The sequence below is a fragment of the Labrus bergylta genome, chromosome 6 (assembly GCF_963930695.1).
Source record: "Labrus bergylta chromosome 6, fLabBer1.1, whole genome shotgun sequence".
NCBI classification, from domain to species: Eukaryota; Metazoa; Chordata; class Actinopteri; order Labriformes; family Labridae; genus Labrus; species Labrus bergylta.
In genome coordinates, this window is record NC_089200.1 from 14,992,125 (window position 1) to 15,013,173 (window position 21,049).

Genomic DNA, 21,049 nt, shown 5'->3' on the forward strand with positions numbered 1-21,049 from the left:
CCCCCAGGGTTGTGTACTCTCCCAACTGCTCTTTTCACTCATTCAAACATTCTCAACTTAGGAAACCTGTCTGGTAAACTCATCACGTTTGCAGATGACACAATATTCTTCTGCCTTATCCAGCACAGCAATGAGCCTGAGGCTGAAAAAACTGGCTCCATGGTGCACTCAACAACCTGGAGCTGACCTTAAAAAAAGATGGGAAATTACAGGTCTTTTGTATTCCATCAAGTTTCTGGAATACACAAGACCTAAAGTGTGCCTCAAATAGAGACAATATAAGAAACAAGACCAAAAAGAGGGTGTACTTTTTTCCCAAATACACCAGGAGCTGCTTATAAAATTTTCACCTCAATCATCTGTTCTCAGCACAGCTACCACTGTCAGATTTAGATCTACCACTAAAAAGAATAGATCCAGATTGCAACAGACAGTCAGGACTGCAGAGAAAATAACTGGGGACAACCTGAACCCATAGTCAGGAAACAGGTAGGAATCATTTATTGTTGCCTGGAAACAACCATTTCTAACTTCAACCCTCACCAAATAAACCAGACACGAGAACAGATTACTTGTAATTATATATTCTTTAACAGTTTCTAAACACATTTCCAGAAACTGTGACTCAACTCTAAACACAAACTGCAAAGAGTTCACTATTTTGTCAAAACTCTAAAAGTGTCTTGCAAAATAAAACACATCCCTCAAAACCAGGTTCTCTCTTCTCAAAACTGAATCCTTCCAACAAAACATTACTCACAGCAATGTCATGCTTATGTCTTACAAAGCATCAAATAAAAACTGATGAATTTATAACAATACCAGCAAACATGTTCATATATGTTTTGGCTTCATGAGGTCAAGTTACATATTTAAATGCAGTTAAGTGTGTGGAAATAAGTTTGCTTCTTATCATTTTGGTGAACTTTAGGATTTTTTCTCTGGAAATAGCACTTACAGAATGTGTATGAAACACAAATGTTACCCTATTTATGAAGTTTTTTTTAATTTATTTTTTTGGGGCTTTTGTGCCTTTAATTGAGAGATAGTCAAGTGGATAGAGTCGGAAATCAGGGCGAGAGAGTGGGGAATGACATACGAGAAAGGAGCCACAGGCTGGATTTGAACCCGGGCTGCTCGCTTGGAAGACTACAGCCTCCATACATGGGGTACACGCATTAACCACTGCGCCACCAGCACCCCATGAAGTATGTAATTTATGAACTATTTATAAACTCAGTAATTTCACGTATGTAAGTAAGAGAAACATTATAAAGAAAAGCAGTGTAAAGCTACTAAAAGGTAAAAAAAAATACATTGTTTTTATAGTTATAAAATGATGATTGCTCTTCTGAATGAGCCAGCACAGGAGCAACATGACTGTTTCTAGGTGAACAACGTTTGCTAAATGATGAAATATGTGTTCATGGCTTTGCAAAACTGTGAATTAGAAGGATGTTTGAGTGAGAACAATGAAATTATGAGAGAAGATTTGAGCAGTTTGGATGTTTTTAATACATGAGCTTCAAGTTTTTTCAGAACTGTGTGCATTGTTCAATTTTTTGTGTGTATACAATGGGGGAAAACTGTAATACAAACAATAACTGTGCAAGTGTGTTTTGAAGCTTTATGTTGTGTTTCTTTACCAAGTCAAGCTTGTAGTCCTTATTTTAAATTGCATGTTTTGCTACACTGGGAATGAATTAAATCAACAGTTAATGTCCTTGTAAGTTTTACACACACGTGGCCAATAAAGTTGATTCTGTGTCTTATTGTGTTCCTTAATGTCCAGATCATTATAAGTGAATATTTGGGAGATGGTTTGGTCACCCTTTTTTTTTAAATGTACACAATTTTGCAATTGAGCATTGATAGAAGTTAGTATACCTGAGCAAACTTCAGCCACATCTCCACTATCAACACTACTTAAGCATGTGGGAGTCACTGAGGGAAGACCAGGAGAGGGAAAAGAGGAATCCTGAGAGGCTTGAGCCTTATGGGAGGCAGTTTTGGGGAGGTGGGGATGTGTGGAGGATGGTGGTACAGTATGTGGCAGACCCCTGGCACACACGCCAACTCCACTTTCCACGCTGCTCACTCTCCTGACGCTGGGCTCCCCTGGTGCCCCTAACCTCCTCCCAGCACCGCTTTGTGTGCCCGCATAATCTCACGGCAAAGGAGGCGACGCAGGTGGTCCAATCCCAGCGAGGCCCCCCTCCTGCCCATCTCTCCTTTTTCTCTCACCCTCTGCCTGTACTAGTCTCTCTTCCCTGGCTGCCTTCATCCTCTCCCTCTTCAGTCCTGGCGTGGCGATACAAAGAGACACCTCCCTGGCAGAGATAAACCTATTTCAGAGATGCTAAGGGGGAACCTGACGCTCCCTCCCGCCTCTCTTTCCCTTCATCCCTGTCTCCTTCTGATTTTTTCCCCCAGGGAGAGCTGTGCTATGCTCTGCTTCAAGCACCATTAGCGCCTCAGTGGTGTGTATATTCCTGTGCTTATGTGTGTTTGTCTTTTCCTGTGTTAGCGTCTGTTGAGGAAATGAAAGGAGCTCCATAGTTTACCAGTCACCGTGATCCATGGGGGACAGAGGAGGCAGGGTGGCAATGGGACAGTTTTAGTGTTTAAGTTGCCTGTAGGTTAGTACAACTGTCACTCTTCAACCTGTAGAATTTTCCAAAGCAGGAGGTTCAAGAGGTGATTCTTTCCAATTCCACCCCTGCTAGTGTGGAAAATTAAGGAATATTTTGTATTTTTCGGAGGCAGGATTTCCCTTTATGTTACAAACACTGTGGTAGGCCGACAATGCAAGAAATCATTGTGAAACTAATATTCTTATTCAACCTTTCACCAATTTCTCCCCTAATTTTGGACTACACTGTGAAGAGCTCAAGCAAACCAAGGTTGATGGAGTGGATGCCTTTGAAAATGTGTTTGCAAGTGTAAATAACATCCAAAGCAAAACTAGCCAGATATGGAAAAACGAGGGTAGGGTACTAGTGGACTACTAATATGCAGGCCTTTGTGTGTATCAATGATGCAAGTACTGTACATGTGGTTTTTTGCCCTTTTGAACAGTCTTGTTTTATTATGTGATGTAATGACAAAAAACAGATAAAAGAAGTGAAATGCTTTTGAAAAAAAAGGAAAGCTTGACATTGTTTTTAAGTCCCGTGCATACTTGACTTCTTGTACAATCCCACCTTGAACTCTTTTACAACAGAGAAGGAAAACAAACTGCATCGCTGCGTGAGAGCCAATTACCCTTTTCTACATAGAAGGACAAAGTCTGTATCACACAGTGGGAAAACACTAACATAGTTTTTTTTTATTTTGCCCTGACATCATTGTTATCACACCCACCTCCCCTTCAAACAAATCAGACATGGAAAACTGTCTAGAATTCCCCCCTGAGCACTCCCAATCACGGCATCAAAGCAATGACGCAAGGCCAGGACAAAATGGAAGTCATTATGGCTAATTAGCCGCTGCCCTTTAAAGCACAGGGACCTGCCTGCTGCCGGGGCTGTGAGTGTGTGTTAGAGCAAATGCCACTGACAGCTCCCACGCTACAGAGGAGAGGGAGGGAGCGGGGAGAGTTAGGGAGGGAGAAAGGGTTTGAAAGGAGGGAGACAGGGGAAAGAGGTAGAAAGGAGGATGAGGCAGATTGTGAATGAGCTGGAAAGCAAGCATTCAATTTCTGTAAAAAAAAAAGAAAAAAAAAAAAGAAGAAGTTTCCTGCTAATGATTGAGGAAGTGTGCAGACAGATAGATGGAGGGGGGGATGGGGGGGGGTTTAACTGGAAGATGGAGCAGGAAAAAATTAGGGTGGGGTTTTGGGCACCAAGCTACACGTGATGAAAGGAGCTCCTTCTTTCCCTGCCAGGATCCACATGGGCATTCTTCAAGCTCACTCAAGTAGAACTCATCTACACACACACACACACACACACATGCACGCACACACACGCACACACACACACACACACACACACACACACACACGCACACACGCACACACACACACACACACACACGCACACACACACACACACACACACACACACACACACACACACACACACGCACACACACACACACACACACACACCATCTCAACTTATTCACACACCTGAAGCCCTACCTTGTGCCCGATTACCCAGCATGCACTCCCCACTCCCCTCCGCTCATCTGTCATCATTCTCCTCTGTTTAGAAAACCCTCAACCACACAAACCCACACACATGAAAACGCTCACACACAACAAACACACACACAGAGAAGACACACATGGTTACCCACAGAAACACACACTGAAAGTCCCACACACCACAGCTGAACACTGACGGCAGAGCGGCCTGTCTTGGCGTGTGTGTGCAGGTATAGAAAAGTCATTTCTTTTGCATTCAGTTATTTATTAATTTCACCTTAATATCACTGTTCTCTATTGATTTAAGGGTCGCTCACTGTGCAGCATCAACATATTTTCACCAGCCGAGCTGAAGTGTAAGAACCAAGTATACAGCCAAGAGCCAAGGCTTGTGCTTCAACATATGAAAGGTTATCAACCCCCAAATAACCAAATACTGTCATTCCAGTATTGCTGCAATGGAAAACAAATATTTTTGGGATAAAGTTGGTTTACATACTGCTCAGAACAAGACAGGTTTTTGGCAAAGAAGATGGTCAGGGTGCTTAACAACCATATCCAAAAATCAACAGCAACAACTGTAACAACCTTTAGTCACTTTGGATAGGATTCCTACAGAAATCATCAGCAAAATAAAAAGTTACCAGATCAAGATCAAAATGCTGAATGTTTACTTCAAGGAATTCAGAAGTTGTCTTACTTGTGCCAGGAATGAATGTGGCACATTGTTGATAAAGATTCATTTGAACTTTTCTTATTAATAATTAAGTTTGATTGTTTTAAATAAGTTTGATTGTTTATTCATTTCCTCCAAAGCAAGCCTAAAGATCTCCAGCAGCTCTACAGATACCAAGAAGAACAGAAAACAGGGCCTCGTCCACCACCTACATATCTAATCTGTTCTTCCCAAACACGCAGAGATAGACGATTTTCCTTTGCGCTGGGATCCTTAACCTCATGTTCCCAGCCCCAAGGCTGCTGGGGGGAGACTCAGGGAGGGGTTAGAGGTCCGGCATCTTTTCACACATCTTTGGAGACATAAAGAGCAAACAAACCTCAGGGTCTTTATCAATGAAATCTAAACCGCACGGCTGATTTCATGTCTGTGGGCAGAGGCTGGGGGGATGCAGCGATGACCACCTGTTCTCTGTAGTTCCTCGTGGTCGCTTTTGTCATGGGCTTTACATTCTTTCAAACCATTACAGGCCCAGGGCGAAACTTAAGCTTTTGCCAATTTCTCCCTGACTGCCCCATATATGAGAACCTATACAGTCTCCTTTCAGAGGCTGCCTATTCGTCTGTCTTCGTGTGAGGGAAATTAAAAGACGAGGACAAAAAAAAGGGGTTATCTCGTCGGATTCTATAGGTCTTACAGTTTCAGCATGAGTATCACAAGACACGCTGCTGCTGAACGATATTGGGGAGAATATTTTTTTTAAACAAAAGCACTGATTTACAGGAGGTCTCCTTTGTTCAAGCCCATTGAAATAAACAGTGTCATGAAAGCATTTATTGAACGACTTTAGTTTTTTTTTATAGGAGACAGTGAAAAGGGGCTCCTCATACATACAGATTCCATCAACCAGCTATAAAAACTGAGCGGAGAAGAGTCTCATTTACTGGGCTAACATAGTTACATTTTACTGCTCAGTGGCATTGAGGCAGAGGAGGCCGAGAGGACGTCTCTTTTGTTCGCTGCACGGCTGCAGCAGACAATGATCGAGGCGTGTGGAGCGCAGGAATGCCCGTACTGTAGACACTCTCGGAAGTCGGGTTCGAGTGTGCGTCTGTCTGTTGCTTTGTCCTTGTGTCAATGTGTGTCCATTTTCATGGCAGATAGGACTGTGGGAAAAGTGGCCTTACAAACGCTGTCCATTGTCTCCCCTCCATTTATTTCATGGCAGTTCATTCCGCTGATAAGTGATGGAGAGAAGCGTAAATGAAAATGCAATGCAATGCAGCAGTTTGACTCGATTACATGAATCACTTCTGATTAGTCTCAAGCTGACATAGCCGAGACGTCAGAGAAACTCACAAAAATCAGGAATCTCCGTCCCATTAAAAGCAGTCTCCCACATTCATAACCAGTGTCAGGCCTCCCTGTCCCTGTCGTCACATAGTCAGCCATAATGGGCTCTGACTATTATTAATACAGGGCCTGAAGCAATCTCGGCCACATCCAAGGTCTCGCCATAAAATATGTTAATCAAATCGGACCCTTGGGGGCCCCTCAAAAGGAGCTTTAACACAAATTGAATATCACTCATGGCTTCAGAGGAGGGGTCGGTCTCGAAGGGGGGAGGCCCTAACCCTGTTAGTCACACGGGTCGAGGCTCAATGATGCTGCATATTTCCAGTCACTGTCAATTACTCTGATACCGTCTGTGGAGGGTCGCATGCAGCCGCTCCAGGGAGAGAGAGAGAGAGAGAAAGAGAGAGGGAGACAGAGTGTGTGTGTGAGAGAGAGAGAGAGGCTCTAAGCAACTGGTGGCCGGATCTCTGCAGCACGTGGGAAATCAGAGGAGCTGCATGCATGTGTTTGTGTGTGGCATGTGTGTACGAGAGAGGTTCTTTGGGCCTTTCTAACATATTGTCAGCCCCTGTCAGAGCAGGATGCCACACGCTAATCACACTAATGCATGTTGGTCTAGTAAAGGAGAATGCCTGCAGTAGATTGGTGGATAATGTACATTATCTGATTCAGAGTAATTACTGTTTCAAGGATTTCACACAAAGTTGTGGAAAGAGATGTAAAAAATTGTAGAAACTACACATAGTTAATTTTTTTCCCCTTCTATTATGGATAGAAGTGAATAGTTGCAGACTTTACAGAGCTATAGGGCATTGATTTTACTGAGGGGCACAACTTATTTGTTGTTTATACATCAAAATGAGAGCTGTTACTTTTTGTGAGAGAAATTGAAAAGCTTAAATTATTTCAAATAACTTCTCTGTTGCACACTGGTAATCCAAAAACAAAACCATCAAATGAACAAGAGCAACTTATCACATTTTGTATCTTTGAATTTTGATTTAGGTCACCTTATCTAAAGAAAAGGCTTGTCACATGGAGTCCTTTCCACAAAATAGGACACACAAAACACTGCACAAACATAAGACTTTCGAGGGTGTATTACCTTATGTATTCTGTGATAAAAAACAACCCATTTCTTAAGTAAATCTAATGTCATATTGAATAAATATTCCTAAACTAGCAATGACTGTCACTGAAAATTTTAATTAACATCTGCCCATAAGTATCTGGAGGGGGAGTCCTGGGATGCTGGAGCTAGCTGTCTAGTCTTCTTCGAGAGGTGTCATGGGCCTGACTTGACAAAAAGAGAAGTTCGTCATTTTTAACTGTCTCTTTAACTTGACGTTTTAGTTTTTGGGGGCCAAAAGGGGGCATGTGGTATGAATCGGTGTAGTCACTAACTGGCTTGCCCGCAAAAAAACAGAGCCTGGGTCGGTGGAAGATATCAATGCTGTTTAGCCGGTAAAGGCCATGTGGTAGGTTATGCAACTTACTAGAAGGGCATTATAGCTTATCCTTTTCATTAGGGCCTGCCTTGTGTTTGCTTGGTGACTACAGTATGGCTGACGTCAGGGAACGATGGGGCTACTATGGCAAATGAAATTCGATCAGAGTTTGGTAAAGGTGTGACAACTAAAACAGGGTGTTAAATAATTGGGGGAAAATTGGGAAATTTTGGTTACAGTTTCATATAGCCAACATGAACTAGTTGATTGTTATGGGACATCAAGTAAAGTGCACCCTGTATTCATTGACACTGAACTTTTGCAAGTTTGACATAAAGCGTATCAAACAAGCCTATATGTATACATGTACTTACTCAGTCGTTCATCTGTTTGATTCTATGACTTATCTTTGATTTCAAGAACGAAACACTGCTGCTTTCCATAGAGCTGCTGCACCTCAGAGAAACAATAATGAAGACTTTAATCGGATCACACAACACAACACCATCGGAAAACTGAAAGAATCCAGGGTTTCCATGTCCATGTCAAGCTTTCTCAACCAAACAAACACCAACACACACACAGGGCATTTGTCTCACTCATGATGCAAACCTGAGCTGAGATAATAGGGTTTGGTGGGGGTGTTTGAGAATACACTCCACAAAGGTGAAGTTATAAAGACAACTGAGGTGGGAGGCATGGATCACACACACACACACACACACACACACACACACACACACACACACACACACACACACACACACACACACACACACACACACACACACACAGTCACAGTCAGTCCAGTGTAAACCCACACTTTGGCTTTGTCAATGTGTTTGGAGGGCACACTGACAAGCAAAGAAACATTCAAACACACTAAGCGACATGGACAAACTCTTCATTGTGAACACACACCGCTTGCTTTGTGTCTAAAGCGTCTCGTGGTCGTATCTCTGCACCCAGCTCCTCCGCAGCTCCCGCCACTGGCTCCAAAAAGGGAAAGAGGATTAAGTGCTGGTCCACATCACAGTTTAGGCCGCTTTTGGGTGGACGGAGCGCAGGGATGTGGGATAATGCCATTTCAAGTCTCTGAGCATCGGCATGATGCAATGTTTCTCAGCGGAGTGCAGAGGGAACAAACAGCGACCATACGAAAGCTCAAGTTAAAAGAGAAACAAAGGAGAAAGCGGACTATGAGGATCTTTGGGTAAAAACTGAATGCTTAACAAGCAAATTCAGTTGCACATGTAAAGAAAATAAATGAAGCACATCCAATATTCTTTCACAGTAACTCCATTGAATCACTTTTTGAACGTGAATAAAATGCCTCTGAAGGGCTTCTCCAGGTGTTCTGATAGTGAGTGTGCAGGCTTTCATTTTCTAGTTATTGGACTCGACATGGCTTCTTGAGGATTATAGATTCAGGAGCACAAACTTTTCATGTTGCTTAACTGATTTCCAGTTAATGCCATCCCTGAAATCAAACCAAAAATAAAACAATCTCCTAAAACATATGACACGAGTTTATGTATGATTTAACACATCTGTCCAACATTGATTTTATTCAACATAGATGACTTCAGAGGTTTTACTTGTAAGGTCTTCAGAGCTGTGTGTTTGATTGATCAGCCAACTGATTACATTTCTGAGCAACTATCAATTCAACGTTTCAGATGAGAGAATGCTTGGAAATTCAAGGATTTTGGTGGACTTGATGTTTTCAGGTACATGTGACAGTGAACTGCATAGCTTTGATTGTTGCCGTGATTATGAGAAAAAAACAAGTAAATGTATGAATGTTGGGCTTTGGGATGTTTATATGTGTATTTAATTCTAATCAAAGTATTTTATGATTGAGTCCTTAAAAATAAAACCACTTCTGCAATTAGGATCTATAACCATTAAAAAAATAATTCATCTTTATCTTTTGATTTTTCCATATTGGAATGTATTGATGGAGACAAGTGGCTGTCTAATGTATGCATATGTTTTGTCAGTGTGCCTATATTATATGTGTTCAGTGTGAAGGGTACCAAAGACATGACTACAGATACACAACAACTACAGCTACAAAATATATTAGATAAAATTAGGACCAGAATCCAATGTCAGTGCAATAAAAATGTTTGTGCTGACTATCAAAAAGTACTATCCAGCAGTCCATGACACCCTGGCGCGTTTCTCAGCAGGATTTCTCATTCGTCGAAGAGTTTCTTTTTCAGAGCACATTAACGTCATTTCCCAGGCTGAAATGTGAGCCATTAAACCAATGAACACAAACACAACTGTTTGAACAGTCAGGACTTAATCCATCAGTTTCTGTGCGCACACCTCCCTCCTCTGTATCTCATGCTCCTGTGTGTGTGTGTGTGTGTGTGTATGTGTGTGTGTGTGTGTGGGCTTGAAGTTAACATAACATCATTAACACCAACGTCATGACTTTACAACAACAGCCAGTGTGTTGATTCACTGACATCAAACTCCAGGAATCCATCCATGCTACATCCCAGTTGAAAAAGAGCCGAACATCCGGACCCGTTTGATGTATTCAAGGGGTCAACAAATCTTGTTTCTCTTTCCCTTCATCTCAGAGGGGCCTGGGTCTCTGCAGAGGGGCTGTTAAAAGCAGGAAAATGAAACCAGCCACGCGAGGGCAGAGCTCGTAGATCACACAGCCAAACAGCATGTAAGTTGAGTGTGTTAGGGGTGTGTTTCACTTTCCTGCTGCCCTTCACAAGTCTCACTGGGACACCTTAATTGATCTCAGCCTCACTTAGATGTGCAAAGAGACACAAAACCCCCACACAAAAAGGATGATGTATGGTGAGAGTGGAAGTTCATAAGCTGAAAGTGTGCTCAAATGTACCAGAAGACGTCCGTATTGAAAACGAACTGGGAAGTTTTTCTTCTCTCTTGCACATACAGCAGCACAAAATATAGCTCAGTAAATCATCAAATCATCTTTCAACAATAAAACATATTGGAGTTAAGTCAGAATCACACTGTACAGTGTTATGTACAGTATGCACAGTAAAAGAAGATCATGGCAAACTGTAACTGATTTTGACCTCTGACTTTCTTCTAGAGACAGGAAAGAGAAATGACAAGCATCCTTTTTGGCCTCTTCAGCAGCACTGAGCAGTTATCAAAGCAGTTTAGTGGGAAAACAAGAGAGCCACCATATTGGGATGAGCAAAAGAGGAAGCCTATGATCTATTTCTTTACAAGCAGGAGATACAGGGTCTGACGTATTAATAAGGTCAGACTGAATAACTCTTTTGTACACCAGACAATCCTAAAATTGAAAATGGACTTGTGCATGTTGAAGGCCAATATTATTTTGGTGTTGTGTAAAATGTTTGTTTCGTAGTATCTTCTCTATATTTCGTTGCAAATGGAGCTGCTGGGATGCAAGAAAAAATTTCCAGACTTTGTCTGACAATAGAGTCCTGTCAATCAATCAATCAATCTAAATAAATAAATAAATGTATTTTCTTTAGGCTTCGTAAACCATTCAACGCCAAATAAAATATAACTGGGAAGTCAAAAGAAGCTGTTTTATCTTGAAATGTTGACTTTTCACATTTGTGGTTGTGACAGATAAGCACTGCTATGCTCTGGTGGAGCGGGTGAAGATTTCAAAGTTTGCTGTATCTAAAAACAAGTCATTTATTTGTGTATTTATTCATTTCATTAAGGACCCCAGGGTCATGAAGAAACAAAAAAAAGGACACATACTTTTTACTGTACTCGAAGCTTTTGGGAGAAGTTTTGGTAATAACAATACAGACACAACGACTGATGGCTCCATATGAACTATAAGCAGTTATTCATTTAAATAAAAAAAGGGTTTCCAGTTTACTTCTGGGGGCAAATATTGGGGCCTTGACCCTGAGGTTGGGAGACTTGGCTGAAAAGGATGAAAGCAAGAGGCTCAGAAGTGCTTCATGAAGTACCTCTTTGTGCGATACCAAAACCAACCAAACTGTCACCGTTGGCAGTTGTTTGGACATTGGTGCGGTGGGAACTTGTTTGTCTGGTCTATTTGTTTGTTGTGATGGTCTCTAAAGTGGGGGAGGAAACCCTCCCACTCAATTGGCCTTGGGTTGGAGAGTAGCTGGAGGACAGGTCATACAAAGGCGCAGTGTGACGGGGTCATCACTGTCGCCGCCCAGAGTCGGGGGATGTGCCAATTTTATAACTGACAGCTTGGTATGGTTGCCATGTCCTGCTCTGCTCAAGTCACCATGCCCCCAAACCATCCACCAAATCACTCAATAACATGTTTACCAACCAAAACTGAGAGGATCAGGCAACAGGGATGAAAAAGACTGCTTCTGAAGGATGGGGACTATAAAGGAAACAATCATCCAGCATCACAGGACCACCTTTGCTAGTGGTCTTGTTTTTGAGTGTGTGTGTGTGAGAGAGGCTGGGCTGGTGAGAAACACACTGGATTTACATAGCAGTCTGCGACTTCAAACAAGGTGGCTGACATTTGAATGGGCTGGTGGTGGGAGCCTCTGGTGGGGTTTTTTGTTGCCATGCAGGGTGAGCCAAGTAAAGTGGGCACACACACTGCTGGGGATTTGTGTGCAGACAGCTTGTCCTGTTTATTGGGTCCACAGGTTACCATAGGAGCCCTGCACCAACCGGTGGACAGAAAGAGAGTATGAGAGTAAGCTAGGAAGGCCAGGAGATGGTAGCATAAGGGGCTACGCCATGTAGCATTAGATGAGTACCGAGTCACAGGGTTTGTTGCTTAGAGAGGACTGAACAACACTGATGAGTAGCACACTAATTACAGGGGAGATCAGGTCCATGAGACCTGGATGTCCTTTTCAGAGCAAAATCATTTCAAGCTCCCTGACTTTAGCAATGTGTATTATTGCTTTTTATTAGTAATATTGGCATTATGAAAACATCGAGTCTGTAGACAAATCCATCATCCAAATGAGAGGCTACATGCTGCTTTAGTTATGTCAGCCCTTACAGTTTCTAGTAACTGTGCTGAACTCTTATCTGACGCTGAAACAGTAAACATGATAAGACTATACTTGTATCCATCTGATGTTTTTTATGAATTCTGTTTTACACTACTCCTCACTTAAGACTTAGATCACGTTCGATTTTACCGTCTTTGACAGTCTGTCACACATGATTGCCTTTGGACCTATTTTAAAATTCCTTGTAAAAACTCTAATTCAAAGTGATGGTGCAAAGACAAATGAGATTGTGATTGAATTACTTTTTAACTATTCTATAACTAAGGACATGATAACAATAGACAGGGATTTTATGTTATTTGAAAACTCTGTTTTATAATAAATATCAATATTGAGATACAACATCTCTATTAGGAGAGAGTTCTGACCAAGACAGGAGCATACAAAGTTTCCCATTAAAGAACAGTCAACTGGCTATAAAAGCATAAAGTAAATATGAACGATGTAATATGAAGTGGTGTGCAACTAGACATGAGCCTTCCCTGCTTATGAAGCTCACATGTAAATATTAATTTTTAAGGCATCACACTCAACTTCTTTGCATAGGCCATACAAAATCCAATTTGTTGCTCTTGGCAAATAAAATGTCTGTCCTTAACTCTGTAATTAGTTGATCTCAATATGTCACACTGACGCAGAACAAAGATTAAAAAAAGATCAAAAGATCTTAAAATATGCCTGGACAGCTGCGGCTAAACTTCTGACCACGTCCAACCATAACAGTGTCAGCCTACTGAGGAATAGATGTTAGTTCAGCACACAAGGAACTGAAGGGAAAACCCCTTAGCTCCTGACAGAGAACACCTGTCCAAGTGTGTGTTCACTGGAATGAGTGGAAGCCTGTGGGACTGAGGGTGGGAAGCATGAGAGTGAGTGTGTGAATGTGTCTGTCTGTGTACAAAAATCAGACCAAATACCCCGTCAGGGTCATTCATGAGTTTAATGTAGACTTAAGTTGGTGAGATCTTACGTTCCATTCTACTGTATGATTGTGTCAGGATTCAAACTGCATACACACACTGTGATAGACTTCCGCCCACACAGAGCCAACACTTCTCTCTCCCCCTCCCAAAGCTTTCCCTTTCCCTTCCTGGCTGCTCTGCTGCCGTGCTGCCAGGCTCGGTGGCGGTTGCCTTGTCTATCAGTCTATTTCCAGGCTCAGGGCCCAGCGCAGAGGCAGGCAGGCAGTCAGTCAGGCGGTGTGGTGGAGGGCAGAGGGGTTGATGCGTGTGTCAGAGAGGCGCTCTCCCACATTCCCCCGGCGGCTGGCAGCAGGCCGGGCCTGCGGAGGGGGGTTCGCCTCTTTCTCACGACCTCTCAGGTTCCTGCGCTCATCTGGGAGCTATTCATTTCCTGCCAGAAAACAGCCTTCCCCTGCAACTGCAGAAGGAAGGGGGGCAGCAAGGGGAATGGAGTTTGGCTTCAAAATGAGTCCAGGGCTTGGTACAGCAAGCCCTGGGCTTAAATCATAAAGCTCTCGCTTGTCTAGGCTGCAATCAAAGACAGCCCCAGTGACGGGCCAAGAGAGAGAGGGCGAGAGTGAGAGAGAGAGAGAGAGAGAGAGAGAAAAACCATGAGAGAGAGGGAGAGAGCGAGAGGACCATATGGTAGCACTTAGGGAGCCAAGGAGGAAGCAGAGGGGCTTTTTTCCCCCTCCTTTCGCTCCCTGCATGCACGCGGAGTGTGGGAAAAGTTAATGGACACGCATGGCAGCTAACCCCCTCGGTTGTGTTGTGACATGTGTGCGGTCACTCCAGCGGCTCGGCCACTGCACTGGGTAATTGGAGAGGCTCGTAAAGCTGTTCTCCGGAGGGGTAAAGACCACTGAAGATGTTGGTGGTGGTGGTTGTGGTAGGGGGGAAGAGAAAGAGGGCTCAGCAGCTGGGTGTTGTCCGGGTCACACCACGTGCCTCCCAGACGTCCCGTGTCCAGCTGTGGCCTCGGGGCTCAGGGCAGGAAGCTTGACACTAGTCCGAGCACAGCTGGAAAGCTGTGGGAACATTTTTTTTTAAATACGTGTGTTTGACTGTGTGCGTTTGTGTGAGAAGCTCTGGCCCACGGGAGGCTGGCTGTTATCCCGCGTGGTGGGCCTTTCCTTGAACCCCCCTCCACATTTAACTCCCCACTACCTCACCCACTGTGCCCTTTGGCCAGCCATGTCCTCACCCATCACCCTGCACAAACACACACCATACACACACAGGCACACGCACACACATGGCTTCAATCAAACAGGGATACATGCCCCCCTGCAAAAAGGTGTGATGGAAATTCAAAATGATGGCACTTATCCACACTTTGTGCCTCTTAGCATACTGATAATTGCAAACACCTGCACCCCCCTTCCCGCACACACACACACACACCCTCTTCAAAGGAAGGGCCACACTCGGATAGCTGGAGGGGGCACGCACACCTGGGCAGAGCAGAGCGTTACCACATGGCTCAGTGGTGAGGTGTTTAACGTGTCCTGCTGCTGTGGACCCCACCAGGCATGAAGAGCTCCCTCAGCTCTGATTTTCGACACAGCCAGAGGCACCTCTTTGCTATGTAGCGTCCGGAGATTAATGCTGTTAGCCATGATGAAGCTGATTGAACAGCGGAAATCCTAATGATTATGATTACTAAGTTGTTGTGTTTTTGTTTTTCTCTTCAAATTATCGGCTGGGTTTTAGTCAATTCTCATTTTCTAGGAACTTATTATGGGAAGGGTCTTGACATCATTTTCATTCATGAGTGGACATTAGGATATATGACAAACAGGCTCATAACACACTATCGAGAGATTTAAGTGACATAAGTTTATCAACTAATACCAGTCTGACTTGCTCCCATAAGCAACCAGTAAAATATTCCTGGGTGTTAATTTACACAATAATAAACTATAGCTAGATGATTATCTGCTAAATTTCACAGAGGCGGTGCTCTATATCATCTTCCATACACACCCACAACAGCCATTCACGTACCCACTCATTGATCTTTCCAATACCAATCACATTGCAATGCGCTTCTGCGCTGCTAGATGGCGTGAGAGACCCCTGTAAAGCGCCAAAGTTTAAGCAGGAAACGTGAGCTGCTGGACCGTCAGCCAACAGCACAAGGAGAACACAGATTAAGACTCACTTTTTCGTATATAAGAATACCAATTAGCCAAGAAGTCAACGGCATTCTGGACCTAATACTAAATAGAATATGCAATGAAGCTGCAGGACGCATGCAACTAATTAGACAGCACAATTATTACGTATTTTAGCAGATATTCAACGGTGACATGCCTGAGAACGAATAACATAATATAATAGTTGCATAAAGTGTGTTGTCCTTATGTCTTATGTAAACCTTAAAAAAGGTAAAACGTGTTCGTCCCGTTTCAGAAACCTGGGGGTGTAAAAGGTATTTTCAAACACATGCTGATTTCATGTGTGGAGATAAACGTTATATAGTTAAAAAAAAAAAAAAAAAAAGATGACCACAGAACAATATGATAGCCGAATTGCAAAGTCACTGATAGCTCACTGAATGACTACTCTATCAGCTTTGATATTGCAGGCAGTCACAGTTAACGTATAAAATAGGACGATGGAAACACGTTATATTGGCAGTTTTACGCAGTAATAGAATATAGAGTTTAGTCTCTCCAACAAACCCACAGAAACAATTGTGTTTTAATATCTTTACAAATTTATTCGTCTTCCAAAACGAAGAACATCATAAGAGCATTGAACATATCTTTGGCATCACACAGTAGAAAAAGACAACTCATATATATATATATATAAAATGCAGTGAACGGACTTCCACAATACAGATCTCATTTCAATATGAACTTTACTCTCTTGTTGGCTGTACAAATATAGTGCATACTCTCTCCATTTTACAAGAAAAAAAACAACTTTCAAAACAACTTTCTAACATTAAAAAAGAGAGAAGTTTTAAGTGTCATTTCAAAGTCTATATGGTTCTTTTTCCACTGTTCACCAGGGTCTCCACACTGAGTCTGAGTTGCCTGATGGGGCTCCGGGAGAAACCGCAGCCGGTACAGGAACCGACGTGCTGACGTTGTTGGCGTACACGGGGATAACCGGGCCATTTGGGGCAAATGCAGCGTTGGGTATGAGGAATGCAAACTGTCCGTCTGTGGCAGGCACGATCTGGAAACCGCCGTACACTTTGGTGGCGTCTGAAGGTAAACTAGCCGGCGAGGAGCCCCCTTTACAGGACACCGCGTTCATGGGCAGGACCTGCGGGGATGAGCTGGGGATCTGGACCATGGGCTGGCCGAATGAGGGGTGGGTTGGTCCGGCGCTGGATGGCAGCTGGTGCTGGTGCTGGTGCTGGCTGGGGTAGTTCATAGCATTGATTTGGGTCATGCAGTTGGCCAAGTGACCGAGGAGCCGCGTCCTAACCTCGGTGTTGACACCCTCGCAGGTGGACAGGAACCTGGTGACTTCGTTCATGCACTCGCTAAAACCTGCACGGTATTTTCCCAGGACTGTGGGGTCGGTGTTCAGTGCAGCTGCAGAGAAAACAGAAAGGTACATGTAAGTCAGGATGTTTATATGCACAGGTTTATTCATTTGTATTTAGGCAGGATTGTTATCAGGACTAACATTAGTCCGGGAAATTCAACTTACCGGTCATCTGAGCCCTCTGAAGGTTCCGCAGATGTTTCACCGTCATCTCCAGGATGTCCGCCTTCTCAAGTTTAGAGTGTCTGGAGCTCTGAGGGTACGGAAAACACACATGGTTAAGATTACGCACTCACTTTCCCAGTGTTTGACAGGGATACTTTTGAAATCTATTAATAACCAGGGAGCTAAGTGAGTACTTACATCTTTTTTGAGCGCATCCAGGATGAGAGTTTTCAGCTGTCCCAGGCTTTCGTTGATTCTGGCTCTTCTCCTCTTTTCCATAATTGGCTTGGATGACTGAAGTTAAAAAAAAAAAAATGATATCGATTATTAAATTGATCTCCCTTGTTTCGTGCGTAAAAATGAAATATCTGACTTTGGATGAGTCGCTTGCCTAAAATGTATCCGAAATGAAAAGCTTAAGGCTTTTTGTTTTAAAATGACTCTGCCTTGTAGATATATTTCAATCAATGCTTTATACCAACCTTTCGGTGCTCAGAGGCTGTCTTGGGTTTATCGGGAGTTGTGTTCATGCTTGCCGGGGTTGCAGCGACAGGCGAGGAGGAGTTTTTTTCCATCATATCGGCAGGCATCTTTTTTATCGGAAATATCCCACAAAAACACAGCAAATTACGATCCAATGATGCGAGGACGAGGGTTGACCAATATTTTCAAGTCCTCTCTCTCCCTCAAAAAAAGAATCCTGAGATGTGTGTTAAATCCGTCAGGGTGATGCGGAGCAGCAGCAGCACTTATCAGGAGCGGATGCAGACTCTCTCTGTCGGGCTCTCCGCGTGTGGCTTGTATTTATATCTCGGACTGCACGCGAACGGCTCGTGTGAAACTTCCCAAACTTTCTTTCCCACAGTAACTTTCAACCAATCAGGGCGAGGGACACGCGGCCCAAGGGAGGACGGCTCGTGGTCGGCGCCCTCCCATTGGTTGTTTGGCCGCTTGAGCTGGCGGCCAATGGCGCGAGGCCCGGGTTCAGGGCACAGCCGGGGAAACTGCCTTCAGTCTTCAATCATCGTACCGTTTACATATTAACAGTGGAGCCGCTGACTGGGCACCAACACCGGGAGCGGGCAAAGGACTTTTTATCTACCAGACAACAGATAACAAAAGCAAAACTTAACTATTATGAAGGGAAATATATCGACATAAATTCTATCATTAGCACATAATAATAATAACATAATAATAATAATCATGTTTTTTTATCCAATAATAACACCCTCAATCAAACTTGAAGTAAAAAAAGTAAAAAGTTACTTTCTTCTTCTAATGAATACTAACTTCAAAGTTAAGATGTCCAAAATAAGTTGATGATTGCATAGAGTAAAAAAAAAAAAAAAAGTTTTTACCATCAAAGGAAAGTGATATTATCCCAGGCATTCAGCGTTTCAGTCATGAGTTTTGGGGGTAAAGGAGGGAACAGTTTTGTCTTCTCTTTGTATCAGGAGATGGTCACTTCAGTAATGGTGTTTGCTACTGAAAGAACTTTTTATTATTCAAAATCACATAGGAGATCAACTACACACCTCCTTAAACACAACATCTATGTCCCTGAAGTTACGTTAATTCAGCCTCAGAGGTGGAAATTAAATTAAACTATCACACTCCTTTTACATGTTATGTACCACAGCAGATCCCCGACTCTGTGGTTCAAATTTTGGCATTCAACCATCTACCGGTGTTGTGAATGTGAAGCACGTGCCAGGATGTTTTATGAGTGCGATGGTTGGAGGTTTGGCCGCTGGGCTGCCGGGGGGCCGCCGGGCCAGGGAGGAGGCTGGAAGGGTGAGGAGAGGGGAGGGTGTGTGGCGGCGGCGGTGGTTTACATTAGAGGGGAAGGTAAATAGCAGCTGCTGTTTTAAAAGCCTGGGAAAACCACGCCTACCGAGAGAGAGCTGGATCGGGCTCCCTTATCGGAATGTGAGCAAGAGCAGAGATATTTCTGAGCCCGGAGAGCTCACACGATCAGACCGATGCCTCCTCCTCCTTGTTCTCCTCCTCCTAGCCTGGTCGCCCCCACAGCGTTCAAGGCTGTTTTAGATTTCAGGTCATAATTTCATTTCCTTATCTTTATTGCAGCTGGAGAGACGTAAGAGCAGACGAGCAGTAAAAGGAAAAATAAATAGGGGCCATAACTGCGACTTATAGCCATTGGGTTTATTGGCGTCCAGCAGTTCTGTATGATTCTGGTTGTGTGACTCTGCGCACAAACTGAAGTTTATTTGAACGTGACACATTTCCTCCAGTGTATTTAAAGTTTGAAGAGTCGTTAAAGTGAAACGTTTATTGCTAATATGTGTGTGTTTTGTAATTACAGAGAAAAAAAAAACGAATTAAAAGTGAATACACCACAAAGAAAAGATGAGAGTATGTTGATTTGCAAATCGTTACTGACAATGTGGGTTATGTTATCATTGTTTAGGAAAAAACAACAAACAACAAAAAGTTTTTTTCCCCAGACGGAAGTACAAGACACTTTGAGTAGAGGTGTTGTCAGTAAAGCAAATAAAACATTGTTTCTTTAGTGTATGGAGCTCCCGCACAGCTCTCCGCTGGGCACACAGCTCCAGCTGCTGCAGAGACCGCGACACGTGGCGCGCAGGCGACCAGGGGAAGGCGCTCCTCTCGCCGGCTTGCCGCCTGGATCTGCGGGGCGTCGCCGGCGGCTGGCCGCAAGATCGTGAATTTGATAGGTACCGCGGAGCAGCAGCACAGGGGATCCGGATCCTCGGCTTAGCACGAAAGAGGCGCAGAGTTGGTTTTAGGTTTTCTCTAAGTCTGCACTTGAGCATGCAGCAATAAATTATAATGTCTGTGAACTAAACGACATCACCCGCCAGCAGCCTGCAGACTCGGGTGAATTATGTTATGACGACTGAAGTCTAGTTATGAGCTTTTATGTCACTGATCAAACCGTTTATTGTCACACACTTAAAAAGCCATGTTGATAATGTTTAATTTCCAAAACACAATTAGAAATTGGAACTTTTAAATCACTGATAAGTTCCTCAATCAACAAACTACTTCCCATTGAGAATCTGTGAAGCCTCACACGTGTCATGTATTTAATTACAAACTTGCTTTTGGCAGTAGAGAGGCTGGTCTGTACATGCGCATAAAACAACTCTAATCTTAAATATCCTTCACGCTCAACAATGCTTCCTCTGTCAAACACATCACTAACATGTCTCAATGTTGTGAGCTGCACACCTGACTCATTTTCCCCGCACAATGCCACTGACAGAGTTCCAAAACAAAGCATTGATGTGAGGCAGACAGAGTTTTGAAACGCGCTCCGCCTGAGCGACTTTCTCACGCTCACGTTGCAAGAGGTCTCCGGCTGTGGACTGAGTCATAGAGCTTTGGGTTTGTCGCTCCCTTTTCTCCTGCAAGTTGGAAATGTTATTGCGTGCACCTGGCTGCTCCAAGTCCCTGAAGTGATACCTGTTGCCATGTCTCAAGAAGTGTGAAAAAGCTAGAGACAATGTCTGGCCAGTAGACAGATAGACAAGCAAGCATGATCATTTTACTTTCTTTTGTTTTTGGGAAGCCTGGTCCTTACTCTAAATTCCCACACTCTTTTTTTTTTTTTAAACCTGTGACCCCTCCCCTTCTCTGTCCCTTCACCAACCTTCATTCCACTTGATCTTATCCTCTCTCCAGTTTTATCTCTTTTTTTATATCACCCCTCCTCGCTGCCCTCCCCCACTTTTATCTCGCTCTTCCTCTTTTCTCATTCCACCGCTCCCAGTCTTTCC

General features: G+C 43.5%; 1 protein-coding gene across 1 annotated transcript; it reads right to left on the reverse strand.

The window, feature by feature from the left end:
* Window positions 1-16,303: 16,303 nt before the first annotated feature.
* On the reverse strand, window positions 16,304-18,072 carry her6 (hairy-related 6). The gene is made up of 4 exons (XM_020639272.3): window positions 17,762-18,072; window positions 17,478-17,573; window positions 17,280-17,367; window positions 16,304-17,161 (listed from the first exon to the last, which is right to left on the reverse strand). Exons 1-4 carry the CDS (start codon window positions 17,867-17,869, stop codon window positions 16,620-16,622), a joined length of 834 nt encoding a protein of 277 aa, XP_020494928.1. The 5' UTR covers window positions 17,870-18,072; the 3' UTR covers window positions 16,304-16,619.
* Between the last annotated feature and the right edge of the window lie 2,977 nt (window positions 18,073-21,049).